Source organism: Vipera berus (genome assembly GCF_964194415.1).
Source record: "Vipera berus genome assembly, chromosome: 2".
Taxonomy (NCBI): Eukaryota; Metazoa; Chordata; class Lepidosauria; order Squamata; family Viperidae; genus Vipera; species Vipera berus.
Genome location: NC_138203.1, coordinates 117,486,131 through 117,509,107, shown reverse-complemented (window position 1 = coordinate 117,509,107; position 22,977 = coordinate 117,486,131). Strand labels below are relative to the sequence as shown.

The following is a 22,977-nucleotide window of genomic DNA, read 5'->3' as shown; positions in this document are numbered from 1 at the left end:
TGTCAAACACAAGGCCCAGGGGCCAGATCCGGCCCGCGAAGTGGTTTCATGTGGCCCGTGAAGCCATCCTGGAAACAGTGAGGGAATGGCCCCCACTGCCTTGGCCCTGGCCCAGAGACCCTCCTTCTGCCAGAGACCCTCAGATCTGTCCCACTCCTGCCCAGGCCCCCATAGGCACCCTTGATGTGAACGATGTAGAGCTGGCCACGCCCACCCAGTAGACCACACCTACCCTGGCCATACCCACCCGGCCCCCTAAGGGCAACCGCAATGCTGATGCGGCCCTCAATGAAATTGAGTTTGACACCCCTGCTCCATTTGATATCCATTCTTATTCTTAGGCTGGGGGAGGGGAGGGGTAATTTTTATTCAGCAAACTATATTGTGACTTAACATCATGGCCTTCATGCAGAATGCAGAAGCTCATGGCTGCTATTTGGGAAATAAAATCTGGAGGATGAAATCATTCACGTTTCTCTTTATTAATGTTATTTTGGAAACCAGCCACTGAAAGGAGTTGGCAGTCCCAAGCAAGTCCTACACATAAAGAGTTTATATCTTGTAAATATGATTATTTTCTTTCCTCCTAGTCACAATCCCTGGCTCACTTTGGGAGGCCAAAAATTGATGGAGAGCTGAAGATCATCACTGGGGAAAAGCGCTCCAAATTAGACAGGTGATAGATAGCATGAACATTTTGGTAGCAATGTAAATTTATATGTCCCAAAGCCAAATGTGTCAGATACTGTATATTACGATGTTTACTGAAATACTGAAAGCAAAAGTAGTGTTTGCAAACATGAAAGCATTTCATTAGCTGTTCTGCTTTTGTTGCCAAACCTGAGAGGGTCAGAAGAGAAAAAAGTTTGAGATAGGGAGCTTCTACACTGTTGATATCCTAGTTCTGGATAGTGTGTCTCAGCAATGTCTCCTCCACACTAATATGTATCTTTGGATTTTTCTACTCTTTATTAGATTTTTTAACAGAAAGAATGACATTTTTTTAATCAAATCTATGCCATCCAGTATTTTCTCTGCTGCCTTGTAGCACAAACCTATTTAATACAGACAAGGAACTAAGTGGCTTCTTTGCAAATATTTCTGAGTAATTGCTTTGGTTCAGTTTATTGCTTTCTGCTGGATAGGGTAGGAGAATTAATAGTCAGTTACCATTTGAGTAATGTTTCTTGTACTCAGTGCAATCATACTTACTTCTGAATTAGGCCTGTCATGTCCAAGCTGCAAAAATCTGTCACTTAATGGCATTAAAAAGTTATTTTATTTTGCATTTCTTTTCTGACAACTAATGAATTTTGCAGCCCAGGTATATAGCCCTATTCTAATCAGAAGAAGATTGGATTATTTTACTTGCTATTGTATTTGTAAATTAGTGGGGGGAAGTTGTATATTTTTAAAATATTTACAGCAAAATAGTGAAGTGGAAAATGCCCACTTTAAATATCATATTCATATCTCTTGTTACTTTTTTCATGCTTATCCCATTACAAGAACATCTTAAACAACAATTTGCTTCTTTTTCATTGCAACCAACACCTGCTGTCTCTGCCTAATAATAGGTCTAGCCTTAGCTCATACGGCTTGATTTTTGCCTTTATACTTACTCTTTGTACTGATAGCACTTTTCTTTGAAGAAAGGAGGGGCTAATGCTTGCTCCTTCAAGCACCCACAGTTGTTTTCATTCGTGAGTACAATTGTCCACCTAACTGTTGCTTTCCAATATTCTTTGTCAAGTAGCATCATGGGTCTAATCAGTTTTTAGTTGAGGAGGGAATGGCCAGAGGTTGATGTCATCATTGAGGATGCTCTAAATTTCTATGTGCTTACATCTCAAGAGAATACTGAGCAATTCAACATTGTTTGATGACTACCATTGTTATCCACCATTGTTATTCATTTCAACAATGCATTGTTTATAAAGTACATTTCTTGCTTGACTTTCTCAACTTAACCATTTCTTGTAGATACGGTTTTCTCCTGGATAAAGCTCTGCTAATCTGCAAGCGAAAAGGGGATTCGTATGAAATGAAGATATTTGTTGATCTTTGCAACTACCAGGTCCGAGATGATTCTTCTGCAGAAAAAGATAATAAGAAGGTAAAGTCTGAGTACATCCTATAGGGAGAAAACCTGGGAAAGGAATGGCAGTCATGGATTCTACTTTTCTCTAGAATTAGAACTAAATTTTATTTTAGCCCAAAAAGACAATGCTGTGCTTCCTTTTTAACCCATTGTACTATGTTCCTTCCAAAGGAGATTAATAGGGGAAAAGGGGTCTGGGATTAAATTGCCCCAGATTTTGCCTTAATAAATTATTCTGCAATTTTTGTTGTCAGTGGACTCATATGTTCCTTCTAATTGAGCCTAATGGATTCTCGGGCTATGAACTGTACTTCAAGACACGAGAGCTGAAAAAGAAGTGGATGGAACAATTTGAAATGGCTCTGTAAGTTTCTTCTATTCCTCTAGCCTTGGCATGATGACCTTTATCATTCCAAGTCTGCTGTGCTTTGGACCAATCACAGCATGATGGATCCATTCTAGATTTAACAGGGCACCTTAATGGGAAAGAGAAAGGAAGAAAGAAAGAAAGAAAGAAAGAAAGAAAGAAAGAAAGAAAGAAAGAAAGAAAGAAAGAAAGAAAGAAAGAAAGAAAGAAAGAAAGAAAGGAAGGAAGGAAGGAAGGAAGGAAGGAAGGAAGGAAGGAAGGAAGGAAGGAAGGAAGGAAGGAAGGAAGGAAGGAAGGAAGGAAGGGCTTGATTAATCAGAAGTCTTCTACAGAAATTAGATAGTTATAGTCAATAAACATGGGTTTCCTATTAGCTGATCAATAAAAGCCATAACATTTCCAACATTTCATTATTTCATGAAGTTCAGCAATTTCCTAGAGTTCTTTTTGACAAAGCAAGATGAGAAATAGGAATTCAGAAAATAAGATAGGGGACTTCTCAGTCTGTGACAATTGCTATCAAGAATCTTTGTTTATTCATTCTTAATTTTTCACAAACTAGCCTATACTTCTTTTGCTTTTTCTTAAAATGAAATCATAGGAATATTTCAGAGAATAACAGCATTTTCAATTTTTACCAGCTGGCATGTAGAAAACCAAACTGAAACAAACTCAGGAACAAAAAAAAGAAAATTAATATAAGAGGGCCAAAAAATCTACTGCTTTCCTAATGCCTTTTTACAAAGCAAAAGATCTAGCAAGCAGAAGTATTGCATTTTGCTTGCTAAGTGCCTTCTTATTATTCCATGGTACAGCTCCAATATCTATCCTGAAAATGCCAAAGCCAATAGACATGAGTTCTACATGTATTCATTTGAAGATACCACCTCCTGCAAAGCCTGCCAGATGCTGCTGAGGTATGTATGTTATACCATATACTTCAATCCCTGCTTGAATAAATTCTAAATATTTAATAATACAGCTGCCATTTTATGTGTAGAAGCAGACAACCCTGTAAAATAACTAGGCCATATTCCACTTTATCCTGAAAAGTCAAATATGTGGACTTACTCTCCATACCCTTCTATCTGTTCATAGAGGAACCTTCTACCAGGGCTATCGCTGCAGCAAATGCAGGTCACCTGCTCATAAGGAATGTCTTGGCCGGGTGTCACCATGTGGAAAGTCCAGTTCAGGTAAGTTTCTACGGTAGTAGCCAAACCTTATTCCTTGCTTGCATATTGCATAACAATGTGCCATAACAATCTGGCAATCCCCAGTGTTCTCATTCTGGACCCGAATTTATTTAACAAGGCTATGCACTCTGCACGAAGGCCACAGGCAAAACCACTGATTTATGGCCACAGTTCTTCTTCCTAACTCAGAACATTAAATCAGTAGTAGGAAAATCCCTAAAAGGTTTGTGGTATTGCACAGGAATGGGGAAAGCCTGTGTGCCTAGGTCCTGCTATTGTTCTCAACCTTTGGAAGCTAGGCTTTCTTTGGGACAATATGCAGCAAAGGCCAGCTACCTGCATCCTCTACATATTTGGGGCTATAAATGGTTGGACAATTTTAGTCCAAATGTCTTGAGGCAGCAGGGAAACAGTTTGGAGGGCTGATGGGAACAATTTTATAAAGTAGTTATTTTGGGGGGGTAGGGTGGGGTGGGCTATTTATAAAATAGTTGCCATAGTGAATGAGATCAGTCACAAGTATTCATGTACAAATCATCAAACTACTGTTGAGGTTGCTTCTGACTATACTTCGAAAAAGCAAAGAAATGGCTGGATGTGTGAACATAGATGAAGGAATTCCATCCTCCTCCTCCTTTTTTCCCCCCAGATGGGATAGCCATTTGTTGGGAATGGTATAAGGTCTCCTGCTTGAGCAGTGGGTTGGACCAGAAGATCTCCAAGGTCCCTTCCAGCCCTATTATTCTATGTTTTCATTATAGGGATTAGGAAAGAGTTGGCTCCCTTCTGTCTATAGAATATACCATTTCCTTCTTCCTTCCCTTCTTTGCTGCTGGTGGCTCATCACCTCTGTTCCTTCATGTTAATTGCAAGATTCTCTTGTCCCTATAATGACTGTAATACTGCTTTTTTCTGTTTAAAGGTGACTCTGGATTTACTGTGAAAAAGGTAAAAAACCGAATGTTTAATTTAAATTTGTGACAAGTTGAAAAATTGGGAATTAATGATGGATAAATGGTGGAAAGACAGATGGGCCTGGTTTATACATCATCCAATATGGTGGAAGGACTGGATGACTGAAAACTCTGTCCCATGGATGCCTTTAATGATGCAGTTTGGTTTTGGTATAGCAGAATATGTGAACCCACCCATTGTGGTTTAGCACAATGTGTTAATCAGATCACAAATAATCAGTTTTTATTTGGCAAACCACAAAATAATATATTTTTTAAAAAGCTAGTTAAAGATAAGATGGAAACTTGACCATTTTCCTCAGCAACTTCATCATTGCATTTCTAAAGATGGGTAGGAAAAGCGCTTTCTGGATTGGAACGCAGGCTGACACAATACATATTTTTATCAGCCTTACATTTTCCTCCTCAATCATTCTGCCGTGAGGAAATTAGAGAGTAATAGAAGGATTTATTGTCTTATTCTGTCCAAGTGTTAAAGCCTGTGCATGAATTTGGGACTTTACAACAGAGATCTGAACATTTTTAATTTCAGCAGTGTGAATGTGTGTATTACAAATCAATAGCTGTTGATTGTATTAATAGTTTGCTGTAGTGTGTGAATAGAATTTGTGATTTGTTTCTGGTTGGACTATATATCTCCCCAGATTTTTAGCATACTGTGTACAAGGTCAGAACATCTAAAAAGGGAACTCCAAATAAGAAATTGGGCAACCTAGCCATTATTAGTTTGCTCCTCCACTAGATTGATTCTGGCTTATTCAGCAAACAATGATTGAAACAAATTACATCTAAGCATGATATACAAATGCAGTCACTAATAGTTTGGCTTTTCTTGCTATTTAAATCTCTGTCTCTTTTCCTTTTTTACTACTCCCTTTATCATTTACATATCTCTGTCCAAGCCTCTTCCTTGCTTTACACTCTATCTTCCCCTATATCTCCACCTTCTATTCTTTATTTTATTCCTCCCTCTTTGATTTTTTTATCTCTTCAGTTTTCCAAGATTCTGTTTTCTGTCCTTAATACCCAAAGCACTACATAAAATGAGATCAGACCTACCCACTCGCTTCATTCCCAGAATGCCAAATCCATGTGCCCAAACCCACATAACTGAAACAGGAGGTTGATAGAATTTGGTATAATTGCATTCTGTTTTCTAATAACTGGGAGAGGAGTTCAACTTGTTCCATAGCTGGAACTTTATCTCCATTCTGGAAAAGATATGAAACCTTATTTTACAGTTCAGCTTCTATGAAGAGATTTGCCTTCATGCTAATTGTAGAATCTTCCTCCCGAAAAGTATATTTTTAAATATTACATGTCACCACAGCAAAACAGGCAAGAACAGAGAATAAGAAAGGTCTGCAAGCCATTGTTAGCAAATGACTGTAACATAAAATTAGTACATTGAGTAAAATTAATGAATCAAATAGAAGCAACCTACATGTAGGGCATTTTTCTAGATTTATGACTCCATTTTTACTGTTTCGACCTATTTTTCTGTATTTTTGGTGCAGAATAAATCCAACAGACACACAATGGAAAGAGACAAAACAGATCTAGGTAAGTTACTGTTTTTATCTTGGCAGTTAGTTTACAGGATGATAGTGAAGAACACAGAATATTTAGTTGTCATGGCAATGGGAATCATAACTGATGGAAATTCCTAAGGGAAATTAAATAAAGTCAGACCATATAGAAGACATGATATATAGATCTGTTAGGTTCAGCTCAGAAATCATTAAGAACAATTCCAGTGAGATTCTCCTCCCCTATCCTTTGTTTCATCTTTGGTTTTGCCCTTAATAAGAAGTGGAAAGGTTCTTGTTGTGTTATCTGTTCTCCATTCCATTGATGGCACTCTTTTTATTTTGCTGCTTCAGAAGTGCAAGTAAGAATTAGCAGGGCCACAAAATTACCAAATCAATAGAAAATGAAGAAGCTAAAGTGCTTTGGAATTTTAGCATTCAAACAGAGAAGCACTTGTAACATAACACCCCAGACTTAATAATTGCCTATAAGAAAGACAAAAAAGAAATCAGCAGAAGAGAGACAGCAGAATAGAAGACAAAAGAACAGGATACTATAACAGACTACAAAGATCTGCAAATAGAAGTAAAATGAACATGGTAAAAAAGGCAAATATAGTATCAATATAATAGAGATCTTGGGTGCAATTTCAAAACATCTGGAGCACCATTTGAACATCATCAGCATTGGCAAACATGCCAACAATCAGTTGCAAAATGCAGCTCTATTGGACGTCTTACATCCTGTGGTGATACCTTTAACACCCTCAAACAACCCTATCCCAGGTCCTTGGGAAGGACTTGATAAGCGGATAAAAATGTTAAATCAAGTCTAATCATCTGGCTGACTTGCAACCAACCAAAATAATACTAGAAGTATATGCTGTCCAACTCGCACAGACTCTGTACATGGAGATAAAGAAACTTGATGTTGGGAAAGAATGATCCAGTTAGCCCAGTTGAGCACAGCCAAAAAAATGTACTATTTTCATTGCCTACTTGTTCTTTTTAATTATATGAAAAGGCTCATCTGTATGGAATGTGCAACAAAAATGAGAAATTGGTTTGTTTCAGACACAATTCAATTGCGATTATTTTTTTACTCTTCAGGGTTGCCCAAACTGGAAGTCTGCCAGGAGTATTATGGAGTCCCTCCTCCGCCAGTAGCATTTGGTCCACCTCTGAGGCTCAACATAGGAGACATTGTGGAACTGAACAAAGCTGAGGCAGAGCAGCTGTGGTGGCAGGTAAATGTCATTCCCAGGACTGTCCAAGGGCAGCCTAGCAGTGGCACCATCAGACTATGGAGGTGAAACTAAGATGACACTGCAGGTGCATATCTTTTATATAAAATTGCCCCTGAAGGAAGTATGTAAATTGGTTCATCCCAATTTGTTTTAGCTGAATACATCCACCCTAAATTAAACTGGAGTGGTACTTCATCTTGAATACTGAAGTATCAAGAAGAAGAAGACCAATGTGCTGTCCTTACAGATTTAATGTTGGACAAGTTTAGAAAAGCAATTGGAGGATTCCCTTGGTTTTGTTTCCTTCCCATTGTCACCTGCCAGTAGAACAAATATCCGCATGGGATTTTGAAGAAGAAGAGACTAAGTTTTGCATGTTCTGATTTTGTGTTCTCTTGAATACACTCAAGGGAAGGGCAACTATTAAGCTGATGGTCTTGTCTCATTTTGGACATGGTATTAAAAGATGCAGGAAGAGCAGTATTATGGAATAACACTAAGTTGATGTATAGAAATAGTCCATAAAACAACTGACATATATTAAGGAGTTGCAAAGTGATGTGGGAAGGAGATCTCCTACTTCATTGAGCAGTGCCTTCTTGTATCTGTTAACCATTTTTAATGTGATAAATCTATGGTTTTAAAAAAGGCATTTTTGAGAAGGGGAATAATTTAGGAATAAACTGGGTTGATTGCAACAGGGCAAAAGGTCAGTCTCAACAAGTATTATTTCTGTCCTTTTTATTTGCATGGTGCACATGCATGCCTCTTTTCTTTCTTCATGCTGAATTGAAAATTTAAAACAGAGGCATCCTCAAAACCAAAGGTCACTGCATTTAAAGGCACCTCCTGTAATTCTAAAAGGTAATATCTTGGAGATGGGAGGAGAATTGGGGATTTTTTTTCTCTGTGTTCAAGCAGATTGGCATTTAGGAAGAAGGGACAAAGAAAAAAGTAATAATTTTATTAATGATACAGAACTGATCAGTTTTGTCTTCTCTAGTTAATTTCACAAGAAACTCCTTCTTTCAGTATGTCTTGGATGATAGGGGTGGAGAAGGCAAAGGGGCAGAAGAAGGGACCAGCTCTTGAGAAATTTCTATTAGCCTAACTGAAAAAGAGGGCTGCAGATGGGGTGGGGGGAAAGGGCTTTGGAAAGCACTGGCAGGCATTATGCAACTATCTGGTCTCCCTATCAATCCAATTCAAGAGCCAATGGGAGTTAGGTAGACCCCTGTCCTTGATTGTGTCATCAGCTACAGCATCAACGAAACATCATAGACTGTCTGTTCTATTTTTATATTATCTTTAATGTGATTTTTATATTTTTTTTATTTTTGTATCTGTTGTCTTAATTTGCTTGTTGTGTGTTGCCCAGAGTTGCTTTGGGTGAGATGCACAGCTATACAAATTTAATTAATAAAATAAATACATTCAGCAACATTTGTGTTGGAAGAAAATGAAAAACATTACTTTAAAAATGAAACATGTAAGAACTAAATAAAGCTATGTCGTGGGCTCAGGATGAGAAGATGGCAACATCATGAGGATAGGACCCTTCAGAACATTTTGTGAGACTTTTTGTGCCCTGGTCATGATGATGACCTCTTAGAGAATGCTGAAAGTTTCAACCTTCCTTGTTGGTCCTTTCTATCAACCTTCTTCTACATAGTGCCTCTATTATAATTTAGGCAATCAAGCTGGCTGGAGATGGTGGGAAATTTAGTCCAATGTGTACATTTGGAGGGCACATGTTGCTTTAAATGATTGCTGACATACCAGAGTACCAAAGGGAAAGACCCAAATGAGCAGATTTTTTTTTACTGTTTGCTTTTCACCATCTCTAGGCTTGCTACAGTATTATCCCAGAACAATTGTCTCTCTTTGCTTGATCTGGAAGTGAGATTAGTCAGAGTTCAACTACATGTTCAACTATACTAAATCTGACATCAAAAGCTAGCTAGCTTATCTATTTTAATGGCAGACTTATCAAGTGAATGAACCTGGCAAAATGATTCAGGACATTTCAGTATAACCCCTAGTTCTAACAAAATAATGGATTGTATTTTTTTCCATCATATAACAGCATCCTTTACTAAATAAGTTGAAAAATTACACTCGAAAAAACTCTATTTGAACATGTCCTTTGCTTTCAAATTGTATTGCAGGGAAGGAACACATCAAGCAACGAAGTCGGCTGGTTCCCTTGTGGGAAAGTGAAGCCTTATATCTCTGTAAGTAGCATATCACTGGAGGTATTGGGATTTGGACTTCTTTGTGTATTTGCTTAAAAGTCCATAAGCATACTCCATTTGATACAAGAGGACTTGGGCAAGAGTTATTAAGTCTCCTAGCTGATCATTCCTCGCTTGAAAGAATGGCTAATCCAATATAGGCAAAAGGTGTGAGCTATGGAAGGTTCCTAGGCTATGGTTTGGTATGGTAATTCCCTTTGGAAAAAGTGTTTTTAAATATTTTTTCTATGGTTCACTTTTTCACCAAACACAATTTTCTTCAAGAAAAACACAAACAGCAATTACATCTTTTCTTTCCCAGAGTCCTCGTCCAGATCTCTCAGTTTATCTTTGGTAAGTATTAATTCAGATTTCTACCATCTTGTTAATCATGTTTTCATTCTGTGCTGTTATATGAAGCATGAATGCTTTTGATTTTCCTAAGCTGGGTTCAACTTTGGGGATGCATCTATGCCTATATTTTCAACTGCATTTAGTACACTTTTCCACTGCATATAGATATGATGCAGTATTTGCTATAGGAAATTCCCATGTTTGTTATTAAATACATTTTCCCATGTTAAATAGACTATATTAGGGAGAAGAAGCTGGCTGCCTATTCCTGTTCTCCTCCCCAGCCCCCAATTTTATTTCTTAATAAGAATAGAAATACTCATATTGAGAAAAAGTCAAATATTTGTTGTATGTGGTTCCCAAATTATTGAATGCTTCCAGAGGGGTTTTTTTTTAAGTGCAATCAACCTGATTCATACATGGAATGTTATAGATGCCCAAAGAAAGCTATCTTCCATTTGTAACCATTCTATAATTCCATCATACTACTTTTTTCTTCCTTTTTTGGAAAAAAAATCATTTTTATTGGAAAGTTGGAATAGCTATTAGATTGAGAGGTAATAGCTGGATCTGTCCACTTGGAAGTATACTTGTCTCCTCATGGTTATATGGAGTATGGGGACACACAGTGATTGAACATTGTATTACTAATAAGAAATAACCCTCCCTACACAGGTATGCGGGACCCATGGAGCGGGCAGAAGCAGAACAAATCCTTGCCAGCCGATCAGATGGAACTTACCTGGTGCGGCAGAGAATCAAAGATGCAACTGAATTTGCCATCAGCATCAAGTAAGTCTAATTCCTTTCAGAATTGTCTACAATAAGAAAAGGTAGATTTTGGTGTTTACAGTAATGAAAAAGAGAGAGGGGCCAGGAGAACTGATAGGAACAGAGAAACAGACAGTGTATTTTTTCCCTATAATTTGCTTTTCTTTAGAATCTCATGACTCATTTCTTTGGATATTAGCATATTATCTTTCTCCTTAGCATCTACAGTTATAGAAGAGGGGGATGTAACTCTGGTAGAATACGTGCTAAGTTTGCAAAAGGTTCCATTTTGAACTTTGAAAAGAAGAAATAGGGGAGACATGATAGCAGTGTTCCAGTATTTGAGGGGCTGCCACAAAGAAGAGGAGGTCAAACTATTCTCCAAAGCACCAGAGGGCAGGAAAAGAAACAATGGTTGGAAACTGACCAAAGAGAGAAGCAACAATTAAGGAGAAACTTCCTAACAGTGAGGACAATTAACCAGTGGCGCAGCTCACCTCCAGAAATCATGGGTGCTCGATCACTGGAGATTTTTAAGAAGAGACTAGACATTCACCTGTCTGAGATGGTATAGGTTCTCCTGCTTGAGCAGGGAGCTGGACTAGAAGACCTCCAAGATCCCTTCCAGCTCTATTCTATTCCTCTGGCTCCAGCAGAGGGAGATGGAGTGGGCAAAGGTTCGAAAGGCATGGCTGCAGCCTGCTTTGGGCCCTGAAGGGCCATGCCCTTCACTCCCTGGCAACATCCATGCAAGAAAGCGGAGGAATACGAAGACCACATTGCCAGTGAAAATGTAAGAAACATTTCTAAGGAAACAGTTAAGGAGGAAGATTCTGGAGAATTATAATAAGAAATGTACCACAGGCTTTTGATGTTGTTATGAAGTGGCCAGATAAAATTATTGCAACCTACTCACGTTTGTAAAGTTTTTGATATTCTTGGTCTGACCCTGTGTGGTGGCAGATTAAACGAGAGCTCCATGTGTTACAGTATGGCTATTGTTTGATGTTGAAAAAACCATCCAACTGCTGTTTTCTCAAGAGGACTAGTTGATCTAGCAGGTCGTCTCCTTATTTTTCCGACTCGGCGTAATTGTCCCGAAGTATTTATCTTCTCTTTTTTCTGCTTTTCTTTTTGATCTTCGGATTCCTTCTGGTTTATAAGAAGAGTCCTTTCTTTGTTCTCTATTATCAATTTCTTATCTGTGTTTTCCATTATCTGTATTTGTAAGTCTTCTGTCATAATATTTGATTGCTTTGCTTTCTCTGTAGAATCCTGTATAGATGATTCTTTAGTTAAAGTCATGATTTGAATTTTGCATATCCAGGCTGGTTTCCTGTTTTTTCCTGCCACTTCTTAATTCATCACCAATTATAAGGAGAGTATGGATAATCTCTTTTAATATGCGAAGTGTTTGTTCCTGTTCTTCCTCTGTGGGAGAAATCCATTCCTGTTCTTCTTCCATTATAGTATATTAAAATAAAAGCTTACAGTCAGAGAATCCACTAAGGAGTTGAGCTGAGTTTCTTGCAGCTGGTGTCTCAAGGTCATTTATTATCTTATCTATTTTCAAAGCTGTCGACAAGTCTCTCTTAAAGAATAGCAGGTTACAATCTCAATTTTAGACACCAGATGTCACCCCAGAATTATTTGGATCTTTTCAGGGGTTTTTTTCCTTCTATTTTAAAAGAAAAAAACCCAGATCTTCATCAAAAACAGTGAGTAAAAATCAGAGAAAAATAAAAAGTAGAGAGTTACAAATCTTATAATCCACTAATTTTAGGAAGTAAAGTTCCAATTAGGATCCCAGTAGTTTTCCAACGTTTTAAACTCCCCTGGATAATTAATCGCCGCTGTTTCTGAAGGGAGGGCTAAATCCCCCTTCCCTCACACAGGGGAGGAAGTACTTTAGCAGCTTATGCAGGTAAGTAAGTAATTAGGATGTAAGAGAGGTAGATCTCACCCAGTCTCTTCCACGCTGCTTTAAAGTTGCCAGATGGTAGATGTGACTTCAGCTGTTCACAGCCTAGGGACGAGCCATATTTCTATGGCCGGTCCTTTCGTCCACCAGTTTGGAGGGATCGCCAGGTCTAATGGGAGGGTTGCGGCTCTCCCGCAATCCAGCGAACACCCCTCCTTGATGGTCGCCTCTTCAGGGTGACTTTCGGCCCTTTTCAGGGGCCCCCAGTGATGCAAAACTGGACGAGGGAGAGAGAGCAAGTCTCCCAGCCATCCATGGCGGCCGCATGGCAAATTGGACAGATATGTTTATTCTAGAACCCCATATGGAGCAGAATTAGCATGGTTGGAATTGGACTTTCTCTCTCTGAGACTCAAGCAGGGTTCATGATGTATGAAAGCAAAGATAACAGATGTGGGATCAGTTTATTTTTTTTACTACAGTTTTAAGAACCATCAAGAAGCCTGGTGCAAAAGACATACATTTGGAATTTTAAAAATTCCAGATTTTCAAAAAAATTCTTTTTGGTACCAGTCAGCCAAAGTGAATGTAGTCATTGTGTAGCTTCCTGTCAGGATTCAGTCCTACCTACATAGGTCTACAGTAGAATTGGAATCTCAAAGAGGAACTCCCTATCAAGCTACCAGGATCTTGAGGAGGTTTTAGAACCTGGCATTCCAGCTTCAGAACCAGCAGTCTCCAAATCAGATACCAAGGTCTTGAATGCACACGCGAGGTCTATCCATCACTTACAAAGATGATGGCCCACAGGCAGGAGCTACATCAGCTTGTTCAGAAGGCAGTTCATGATGTAGTTGCCAAGATATGTAAATGCTAAGAAACAGATTCCAAACAGATTCCAGATTTTACTTGGCTTTTTATTTGGACTAGACTCTTTGCTGAAACAAAGAGCTGCCATTTTATGCAACTCAAGCAATATAAATACAGACTCTAGAGCCATTGTTGGTTTGTTCTCAACTTGACTATTGCTGCTATCTATTTGCGTTTGAATGAGATGAGTCCTTGGCCTCTTCTACAGTTTAATTCTGTTCAGTTTAAAGATACATCTGTTTTCAATGAACCTGTATTATCATTGCTTATCATTCGAAGGAAACCTACTATTATATGTATTTCTCGTCTACAGGTTCAATGCTGAAGTCAAGCACATCAAAATCCAGACCAAGGAGGAGCTGTATCGCATTACAGAGAAAAAAGCCTTCAAAGGACTTATAGTAAGAACTGATCTTCACCACCATTACTTTTGCAGCACAATTGAAAAATGAGCTTATGAAAGTAAAAAAGGAAGAAAGGTGCAAAGTCGCGTGGTTGCACAGAGAGGCGGACACTTGAGCTGGGTAGTACTTCTTTATTGGATCCAGAAATGAAGCTGGAGCAAAGGGGTTACCTGGCGTCTCTTTATACCTGCCCAGGTGAATCGCGACCAATAGATTCAAACCTGGGCTTCCCGCCAGTGCAGGTGGCCAATGGATTTAAACCCTGGCTTCCCGCCAGAGCTGACCATGCCCTGGGGCTGTCAACGACTCGCTCTATTCAGGCTTTCCCGCCAAAAGCGGTTATAGCCTGGAGCTGTCCAGCCCCCTGCTGTGCTGACATTCCGTGTATGCTTTAAGAGCATAGACTACACACCTTCCCCCATAGTGAGGAATTACCCTCTGTCATTCTGTCTCCATAACTATATACACTTATTTACACTATACACAAAAATTTACATACACAAGAATTTACATTTGTTATTCCTTGGTTGCTTCTCCACCCTCCTAAGAACGCACATAGTCCACGAGGTAGCTTGGAGCCTTGTGTGGCCTGCTTGATCTTCTTGGGACTGGTTCTCCTGGTGGTGTGGTGCTGTGTCTAGACTCTCTTCCTCGTTGTGATTGTTGTGGTGGATTGTGGTGTGTGTGTGTGTTGCGGTGCCCGGGTTTTGTGTTCTGCTGGGTTCCAGTGGCTGCCTGGCTTCGCTGTCAGCCTCCTGTCTGGGGTGGGGTTGCCCTTGTGCCCCTCTGCTAGCCCTCCTGGGTGTTTGTGTTTGTGTTGGCTCTTCCTCCTCAGTCCCCACTGTGTCCTCAACAACCCTTTCAGGAGCCCTTTTCCTCAGCTGGTCCAGGTGCCTCTTCCAAAGGAGTCCCCCCTCCACCCTTACTCTGTAGGAAAGGAGTCCTGTTTGTTCTAATATCTCCCCTGGCACCCATGGGTGACCTGTGCTATAGTTCCTAGCCCAGATGGGGTCTCCTGTGTTGAAGCTTGTTTTGATGTTGGGGGTCCCGGCGTCTGCTGCTACCCTGTCTGGGTGAAGCCTGTCCAATGTTGTTATGAGGCGTCTGCCCCATCTGAGTTCCGCTGGACTTTTGCCTGTGGCGGTGCAGGGTGTTGCATGTTGGTGTAGGAGGAATGTGGCTAGTCTTTGCTTCCAATTTCCCTGTACTATGTGCTTGAGGGCATCCTTTGTTGTCTGCATGAATCGTTCTGCCAATCCGTTACTGGCAGGGTGGAAGGGAGCCGAGGTGGCGTGCCTAATCCCCAAGGTCCTCAGGAACACCTGGAAATCCGAGGAGGTAAATTGTGTTCCATTATCTGACACGATTACATCAGGCAGACCATGTGTAGCAAACATCCCCCTCAATGCTTGAATGGTTCCTGCTGAGGTCATGTTGCCCACAGGCACCACCTCCAGCCATTTAGAATGGCTGTCTGCTGCTACCAGAAATGTGTGACCTTGGAATGGGCCTGCATAGTCTATATGCACCCTGGACCATGGTGAGTGTGTTTCCTCCCACTTGTGGACTGGTGCATGTCGTTGTTCTGGCCGTGTCCTCTGGCATGTGTAACACCCCGCTACTAGTTCTTCTATCTCCTTGTCCAACCCTGGCCACCACAGGTAGCTCCTTGCCAGGGCCTTCATTCTTACTATTCCTGGGTAGCCCTGGTGTAATGACTGGAGAACTCTTTCTCTGAGCCTTGTGGGGATGATGACTCTACTTCCCCACAAGAGACATCCCTTGTGTGTTGATAGTTCATGCCTTCTGGAGAAGTAAGCAATGAACTCTTGCCCTGGTGATTTGTCCTGCCACCCACTGCTCACCCATGATTGTACCCTGCTCAGAACCTTGTCCTTGGGGGTCTCTGTGGCTACATCCCTTGCGTTGAGGGGGCATTCTGGCAGTTCCTGTATTGCCAGTATTTGGGCAGCCGGTGCTGGGTCCGGCTCAGTATCCCTTAGGGGAAGTCTGCTGAGGCCGTCTGCGTGCCCCATCTCTTTGCCCGGCCTGTATACCAGTTTGCATGAGTATGCAGACAGGAATATGGACCATCGTAACATCCGGGGTGACAGGATCTGTGGTGTATGCTTCTCTGTTGTAAATAACCCTAATAATGGCTTATGGTCAGTATAAATTAGAAATTCCCTACCATAAAGGTAGTCATGAAATTTCTTTACTCCTGCAACCACTGCCAGTGCCTCTTTGTCTATCTGGGCATAGTTCCGCTCTGCAGCTGACAGGGTCCTGGAGTAGTAGGCGATGGGGGCCTGATTTCTATCCTCCCTTAAATGGCTGAGAACTGCCCCAATCCCATAAGGGGATGCATCACAAGCAAGGCAGATTGGCTGGTCCTCCCTGAAGTGGGTGACTGTGGCATTGCCTGCTAACAGGTTCTTCAGTGTTTTGAATGCGTTAGCGTGTTTGTCAGTCCAGTCCCAAGATGCTTGCTTGTCAAGCAACCTGTGTAGGGGTTCTGCAATTGTTGCTTTGTGTGGCAGGAATGCGTGATAAAAATTGAGGAGGCCCAGGAATGCCTGCAACTCAGACTTGTTTTTGGGAGTTGGGGCTTCTTTGATTGCCCTGACTTTGGATGCAGATGGGTGGATGCCTTGAGCATCAATCCTGAACCCCAGGAACTCTGTCTCAGTTACCCCAATCTTGCATTTCTCCCTTTTGAGTTTCAACCCTGCACCCCTGAATCTCTCAAGCACTGCCTTCAATCGGGCTGCCAGAACGTCCTCGGAGCTGGCTGCGATCAGGACGTCGTCGAAATAAGGGCAAACCCCTGGTATTCCCTTGAGGGTCCTTTCCATCACCTCTTGGAATATTCCAGGAGCCACGCTGACCCCAAACTGCAACCGGTCTACCCGGAACGCCCCTTTGTGTGTGATTATTGTTTGTGCTTTAGCAGCCTCTGGGTCTACCGGCAGCTGCTGATAAGCTTGAGCAAGATCTAGTTTAGCGAACACCGACCCGCCTTGCAGGGACACAAGAATGCTGCTTACTGCAGGAACCGGGTATGAATGAGCGCTCAGAGCCCGGTTGATTGTCCCCTTATAGTCGGCGCAAATTCTAATTTCACCGTTTGCCTTGAGCGGTGTTACGATGGGGGTTTCCCATTCCGCTCCATCGACTGGCGTTAGCACCCCCTGGTCTACCAGCTTATCCAATTCCCGCTCTATCTTATGTTTTAGCGCAAACGGAACCCTCCTAGCCTTCATCCTTATGGGTTGCACCTGGGGTTTTAACTTAAATGAGATTGGGGGACCTGTGTACCTTCCCAGCTGCCCGTCGAACAAGTCCGCAAAATCCTTGCAGACAGCTTCAAGGGAAAGGCAGCTCCGCGTCTGGTGAATCCCCGTGATTCCGATGCCCAGCGCGTTGAACCACCCTAACCCCACGAGGCTGGTCCGCTGCCCTTCGACGACCAGTACACTTAATTTGCCCTCGAACCCTTTGTACTGAACCCTCACCAACGCCTCCCCCTGGACGTTAATAGGTGAATTATGAAAGTCCAAGAGGGTCAGTCTGGATGGCTTCAAGGGAACCCGTTGGCCGCTCCGCTTGCAAATCTCCTTAAATGTTCTGGTGGAGATGATGGACACGGCTGACCCTGAGTCCAGCTCCATCGTGCAGGGGACCCCTTGCAGCTTCACCCTCAATTTTATTTTCGGGGTTAGTGCCGCAGGGGCCCCCGTTAGACAAACGTCCGGCCATCCCACCGTGTGGCTGACCGTCAGTCCCGGCAACCGCTCCCCGGTACCTGTAGCGAACTGGAACTCCGCCTCCACTTCGTGCAGGCTATCCTCCTGCTTGCTCCTGCAGGCCGCCGCGATGTGCCCAGTTTTCCCGCATGCCCGACATTTGGCCGACTTGAAACGGCAGGTAAACCGGGGATGCTGTCCTCCGCAGCTGGCGCAATGGGTAGGCCGGGGTTGTCTGCAGCCGCTGTGCTGGGTAGACCGGGGGCCGCAACCGCAATGCTGGGTAGACCGGGGCCGATTCACGCTGTAGCCGTGGAGTTGGGTAGACCGGGGGCTGTTCGCTCGGCACCTGCACTCCTGGCATCTCGGGTCCGCCGCGGCTGGTCTTGGCTCCCTCACGTTGTCTCGGTTGGAGGTGACGGGTCGCTGTTGTCGGTGGATGGCATCCACTTCTGACTCTGCCCCGTCCACGTCGCTGCAACCGCTCAACAGGTGGATGGATCCGCCCTCTCTCACGTCGGACTCCTCGGCCGCGTCCCAGGCTGGGAATTCCTCTTGGACATCTCGCAGGGTCAACTTCTGCTTCGCGAAGATTTTCTGGCGCAGCTTCCTGTCCATCAACCCACAGACGATCCGATCCCACAGCCAGATCTCTAAATTTTCAAAGTTACAGAGGCGAGCTGCCTGCCTCAGGGTGGCCATGTATTGCTTGGCAGACTCACCCGGCCGCTGGTCCCATTTCTCGAAGCGATACCGCCAGGCGATTTCGGACGTCTCGGGCTTGAAGTGCTCGGTCAGCTTTGCCAGCAACTCGCTGTACCCGATGGTGTGGATGTTGTCAGGTGCACAGAGACCGACCGCCAGCTGGTACGTTTCCGTGCCGCAGCTGCAGAGTAGCGCCGCCGCTCTCTGCCAGTCATCTTTCACCCCATTTGCCCTTAGGTAGCACTCGAGCTGCCCCACGAAGGCTTCCCACTCCTCTGGGCGGTTGCTATTGAAAAGGGGATACTGACCCAGTTGTGCCATTCCGCCGTCTCGGTCGTCCTGTGTCTTGGTCCGGGGCTGCCGATTGGATTCTGTCCGCGGCTAGCGTTGTCCGGTGCAGGATCCCACCTTCGGCGCCAGTGCAAAGTCGCGTGGTTGCACAGAGAGACGGACACTTGAGCTGGGTAGTACTTCTTTATTGGATCCAGAAATGAAGCTGGAGCAAAGGGGTTACCTGGCGTCTCTTTATACCTGCCCAGGTGAATCGCGACCAATAGATTCAAACCTGGGCTTCCCGCCAGTGCAGGTGGCCAATGGATTTAAACCCTGGCTTCCCGCCAGAGCTGACCATGCCCTGGGGCTGTCAACGACTCGCTCTATTCAGGCTTTCCCGCCAAAAGCGGTTATAGCCTGGAGCTGTCCAGCCCCCTGCTGTGCTGACATTCCGTGTATGCTTTAAGAGCATACACTACAAAAGGAAATAAGAAGGAAAATTGAAGGGAACATAAACATTATAGCACTTGTGTTTTCATGCTACATTTAGAATAATAGGTCCTTTGATAAACTCAGGGCCCTTCTCCACAGCATTGTTTCTTCTCACCATTCCTCCAAACTATCTGAAATTGTTTAGCCAAACAGGGAGATAATAATATGAGCCAATTAATGCATCCTCCAGCTGACCTGAAGGAGAACTCGAAAACGGCCAGTCAGTACCTCATGTCCCAACTAGTGCAGATGCTGAAGTAGAGAAAAATATCTCACCAAAGCACTCTACAGGAGAAATTGCTTAAAAGTGAGTGTACCTCCAATCCATGTTATGACTGTGAGGGATGATGTTATCTTGACTATCTTGAGAACATTGCTTTGTTGTGCCTTTAAAACACCAGCATAACATATTTTTGTAGGCAGGCACTTTCCCCAATTATTGTTTAGAGTTGCATATAGTCAATTTGACAAAAGGAAGTTAAGCATCTATGAGGAAGGGAGGAAAGAGGTTTGCTTGACCACAGGAAACAAATGAGGTGAAAGGTCCTTTCAATGACAATGCAAACTGTTATTTAGCTGCAAAATTGCAGGAAAAAGAAATCCAGCTTTATGCCAATTTCAAATAAATGAGTGTTCTCAAAAAAAATGTGATTCATCTTTTGAAAGGAAGGTTCAGAGGTGGTACAGCAGTTTAGCAAATGACAGAAATCCCTCCATTGGTATTTTCTCCATTCTAATTAGCAATCTGTGGATACTCTTTATTAAAATGAAGCCTAAGTTGTGGAGACACTGCATCTCTCATGAAGCATATAATATTATACCGCCACGGAGCCAGTTTACATTTCTCTATTTGTAACACAGAGATCAAGAAAGAAACTCTGGAAAGGATCATTAAAGTTTCAGTTTAGAGCAGGATCTAATTTTTGCGGTGTTACATGATAATAAGTGCTTTCCTTTCATGTCTTTCTCATATGTATGAGCTGGATACATCATGCCAATGAAAAATGTACGTCTTGTACTGTTGCCTTATTTCAAAGAGCACTTCTCCATTTTACTCCTAGGAGCTGGTGGAGTTCTACCAAGAAAATTCCTTGAAGGATTGCTTTAAGACCCTTGATACGGTTCTGCAATTTTCTTTCAAAGAGCCAGAAAGTAAAATAGGATCCAAGCCACCTGGTATGTGATCTAGTTTCAAAATTCAAGTGACCTGATGTGGAACAAGAATTAACTAGGAAAGCAATGTGTGTAGCTCTATCAGATTTGGATGGGGACAGTGGACAGGTATTCTGTGGTGTAGTGTAGTCCAGACTCCCAGGAGGGAGGAAGTGCATTTCAAAGGAATAAGAGCCAGTGAAGTTCAGATAGTTTGGTTAGGAAGAAGAGAGTCGAGTAAGCTCTCTTTAGAAGTTCTCAGAGTTCACCAATATACTGTATAGCAATCAATGCCAATTTTCACATTGGGGAGCAACTCGTAGACATAAGTCAGTTTCCTATGTACTGTCAGTGGTTATTTGCCTTTTCCTCTACCCATTAGTCTGCTATATTTCAAAGAGGAGGGGGGAAAGCACAAATGGAGTACTACTGTGTTTTCCCAAAAATAAGCCCTAGCTGGATTTCTACACACCTAATATAAGCCCTACCCCCAAAATAAGCCCTAGTTAAGACCCCACTCACTCTGTCCCACCATATGGTTGCATGAGGTGGGGCAAGGCACATGCGTCAAAATTAAGCTAGGGCAGTGTGGCGTTCATCCGCACATCACACACTTGCTTACCTCAGGATCGCCTCAGCCAGGCCTCTCATGCCCAACACCTGCCTCGCCTTGCAGCAGCGGCACTGATAGCACTGTCCAGCAAGAACCTGCGTGGCCACCGCCAGCCCACTTCTTCTGCGGCCGCTCGCCACCACTCATGTGCATCGCCCCCTCCCCCTGGCCTCCGTTTCCCTGGAAAAGGCCTCTGCCTGTGAAATGGAAGCCAGGGAGTGGGGAACGCGTGTCAACCCAGAGCTCCGTTTTGAGCGGCAAAGGCCTTTCCTGAAGGTTCTGCCAGGGAAATGGAGGCAATGCACACAAGTGGCAACGAGAGGCTGCAGAAGTGGGCCAGCGACGGTCACACAGGCTCCTGCTGGATAGGCTGTTGGTGCCACCACCACGAGGCAAGACAATGGGAAAAAATGACATCGCCCCAAAACAAGACTAAGGCTTCTTTTGGAGGCAAAAGAAATATAAGACCGGGTCTTATTTTCGGGGAAACACAGTATTTTCTATAATCTATACAAAATATCTGATTTGATAATGTGCTATTCTGCATCACAAAGAAAAAGTTGCCTTCAAGGCCAGTTCAATTCTTGTTGACTTCATGAACATGTCTACATAGTTTTCTTCGCAAAAACATAGAAGGTTTGCCCTTGCAGTTTTTTCTTTTAATTTTTCAATCTGTCTTATATCCCTGATGGTATCCTATCCAAATACTAACCAGATCTGACCTTGCTTAGCTTTTTGACATTAGCCAAGGTTGGCTGTAACCTTGCTAGGCATTCTCTATCCTCCTTCTGCTTGCTAAATCCTGTTTGGCTCATATAAGCTCCCTCTTAACTGGCCATAGCACAAAAGATATATATTTTCACTACTTTGGGCTAATATATCTGTAGCAGAGAAATGAAATGAGAAAAGCCATACTTGTGGAGATTTTGCAGGCATACATTGATCCTCACATGGCATATTACTTGGCCTTTTTATTGTCATGCCATAAGTATCATAGAATGATTAAGATTTTCTGCAGTTCTAGGGACCTGATGAATCTTCTTTGGTTCTGCCCTGACTACTACTAAACCCATATTGTTTCTTTGACAGGAAAAAGTCTCAAGTACTTTGGTTCAGCCAAGGCTCGCTATAATTTCTGTGCACGAGATCGGACTGAATTGTCCTTGTCAGAGGGAGACATCATAAAGATTCTCAATAAGAAAGGACAGCCAGGATGGTGGAAAGGAGAGATCTATGGTCGAGTGAGCATCTTTGCATCCATATAAGTGTGAATTGTTTGATTGTAGAATTTATGGTAGAAATGGAATTCATATGCAAACAGATCTACTAGTTATTTGGACCTGCTGTGGAGTAATGTATTCCACTGAAGTTGCTGCTATAAAGTCACACTTTCAATTAGGATAAGCTGTAGCTGCAAATCTTAGGCTCCTACTGCTGGATGATCAGAAGAAGATCTATGTTAACAATTTGCTAGTTTAGAGTTTAGAAAATGCTGGCATAAATATAGGAATAAGTAACATTTCAACACCAAGGATCAGCGACTCTTCCCTTAGTTTAGAATATTTTAATTGTTTATTGGATTCTAATAAGATTTTGCCTATATTTTCTCCCTGCAGATTGGCTGGTTCCCAGCAAATTATGTAGAAGAGGATTATTCAGAATATTGCTGAGATCACTGCATTGAATGCACCTTTTCTCATGTGCAAAAACTATTATTTATGAATTCTTTGTTTCTCCTGCATTTTCATCACCCATCAGATCCTGCTCTCCCCCCCAATTACATGTTCTTGTCTAATAAACTGGGTACTGTGGTAATAACATCCTGATAAAGTGTGTGTGCCTGTTCTAAAGAGGAAACAACATTGTAAGAATTCACAATACAAAAACTATTTTTAAAACAAATCTCAGAATTACTCATAAGAACAAGTGGGTTGGATATCTATAGTAATTGCTTACTCCAGCATGTAGTTCTTATTTTTTTGAAATTTTCCATTATCCAACTGACTGTAGAATGCTTAGAAATATGCT

At 42.4% G+C, this 22,977-nt stretch overlaps 1 protein-coding gene across 2 annotated transcripts in view; it reads left to right on the top strand.

Annotated features, from left to right (window-relative positions):
- Window positions 1-22,762, top strand: part of VAV1 (vav guanine nucleotide exchange factor 1) — a 90,872-nt gene extending 68,110 nt beyond the window's left edge. For both annotated transcript variants that reach the window (XM_081317206.1, XM_081317205.1), the window contains 15 exons: window positions 591-676; window positions 1,984-2,116; window positions 2,356-2,465; window positions 3,284-3,385; window positions 3,567-3,664; window positions 4,587-4,612; window positions 6,156-6,201; window positions 7,278-7,414; window positions 9,583-9,648; window positions 9,971-10,002; window positions 10,678-10,794; window positions 13,878-13,965; window positions 20,246-20,360; window positions 22,039-22,190; window positions 22,566-22,762. In XM_081317206.1, coding sequence (XP_081173332.1) covers window positions 591-676; window positions 1,984-2,116; window positions 2,356-2,465; window positions 3,284-3,385; window positions 3,567-3,664; window positions 4,587-4,612; window positions 6,156-6,201; window positions 7,278-7,414; window positions 9,583-9,648; window positions 9,971-10,002; window positions 10,678-10,794; window positions 13,878-13,965; window positions 20,246-20,360; window positions 22,039-22,190; window positions 22,566-22,619 — 1,362 coding nt within the window. In that variant the 3' untranslated portion in view covers window positions 22,620-22,762. The remainder of the gene's footprint in view (window positions 1-590; window positions 677-1,983; window positions 2,117-2,355; window positions 2,466-3,283; window positions 3,386-3,566; window positions 3,665-4,586; window positions 4,613-6,155; window positions 6,202-7,277; window positions 7,415-9,582; window positions 9,649-9,970; window positions 10,003-10,677; window positions 10,795-13,877; window positions 13,966-20,245; window positions 20,361-22,038; window positions 22,191-22,565) is intronic.
- Window positions 22,763-22,977: the final 215 nt, after the last annotated feature.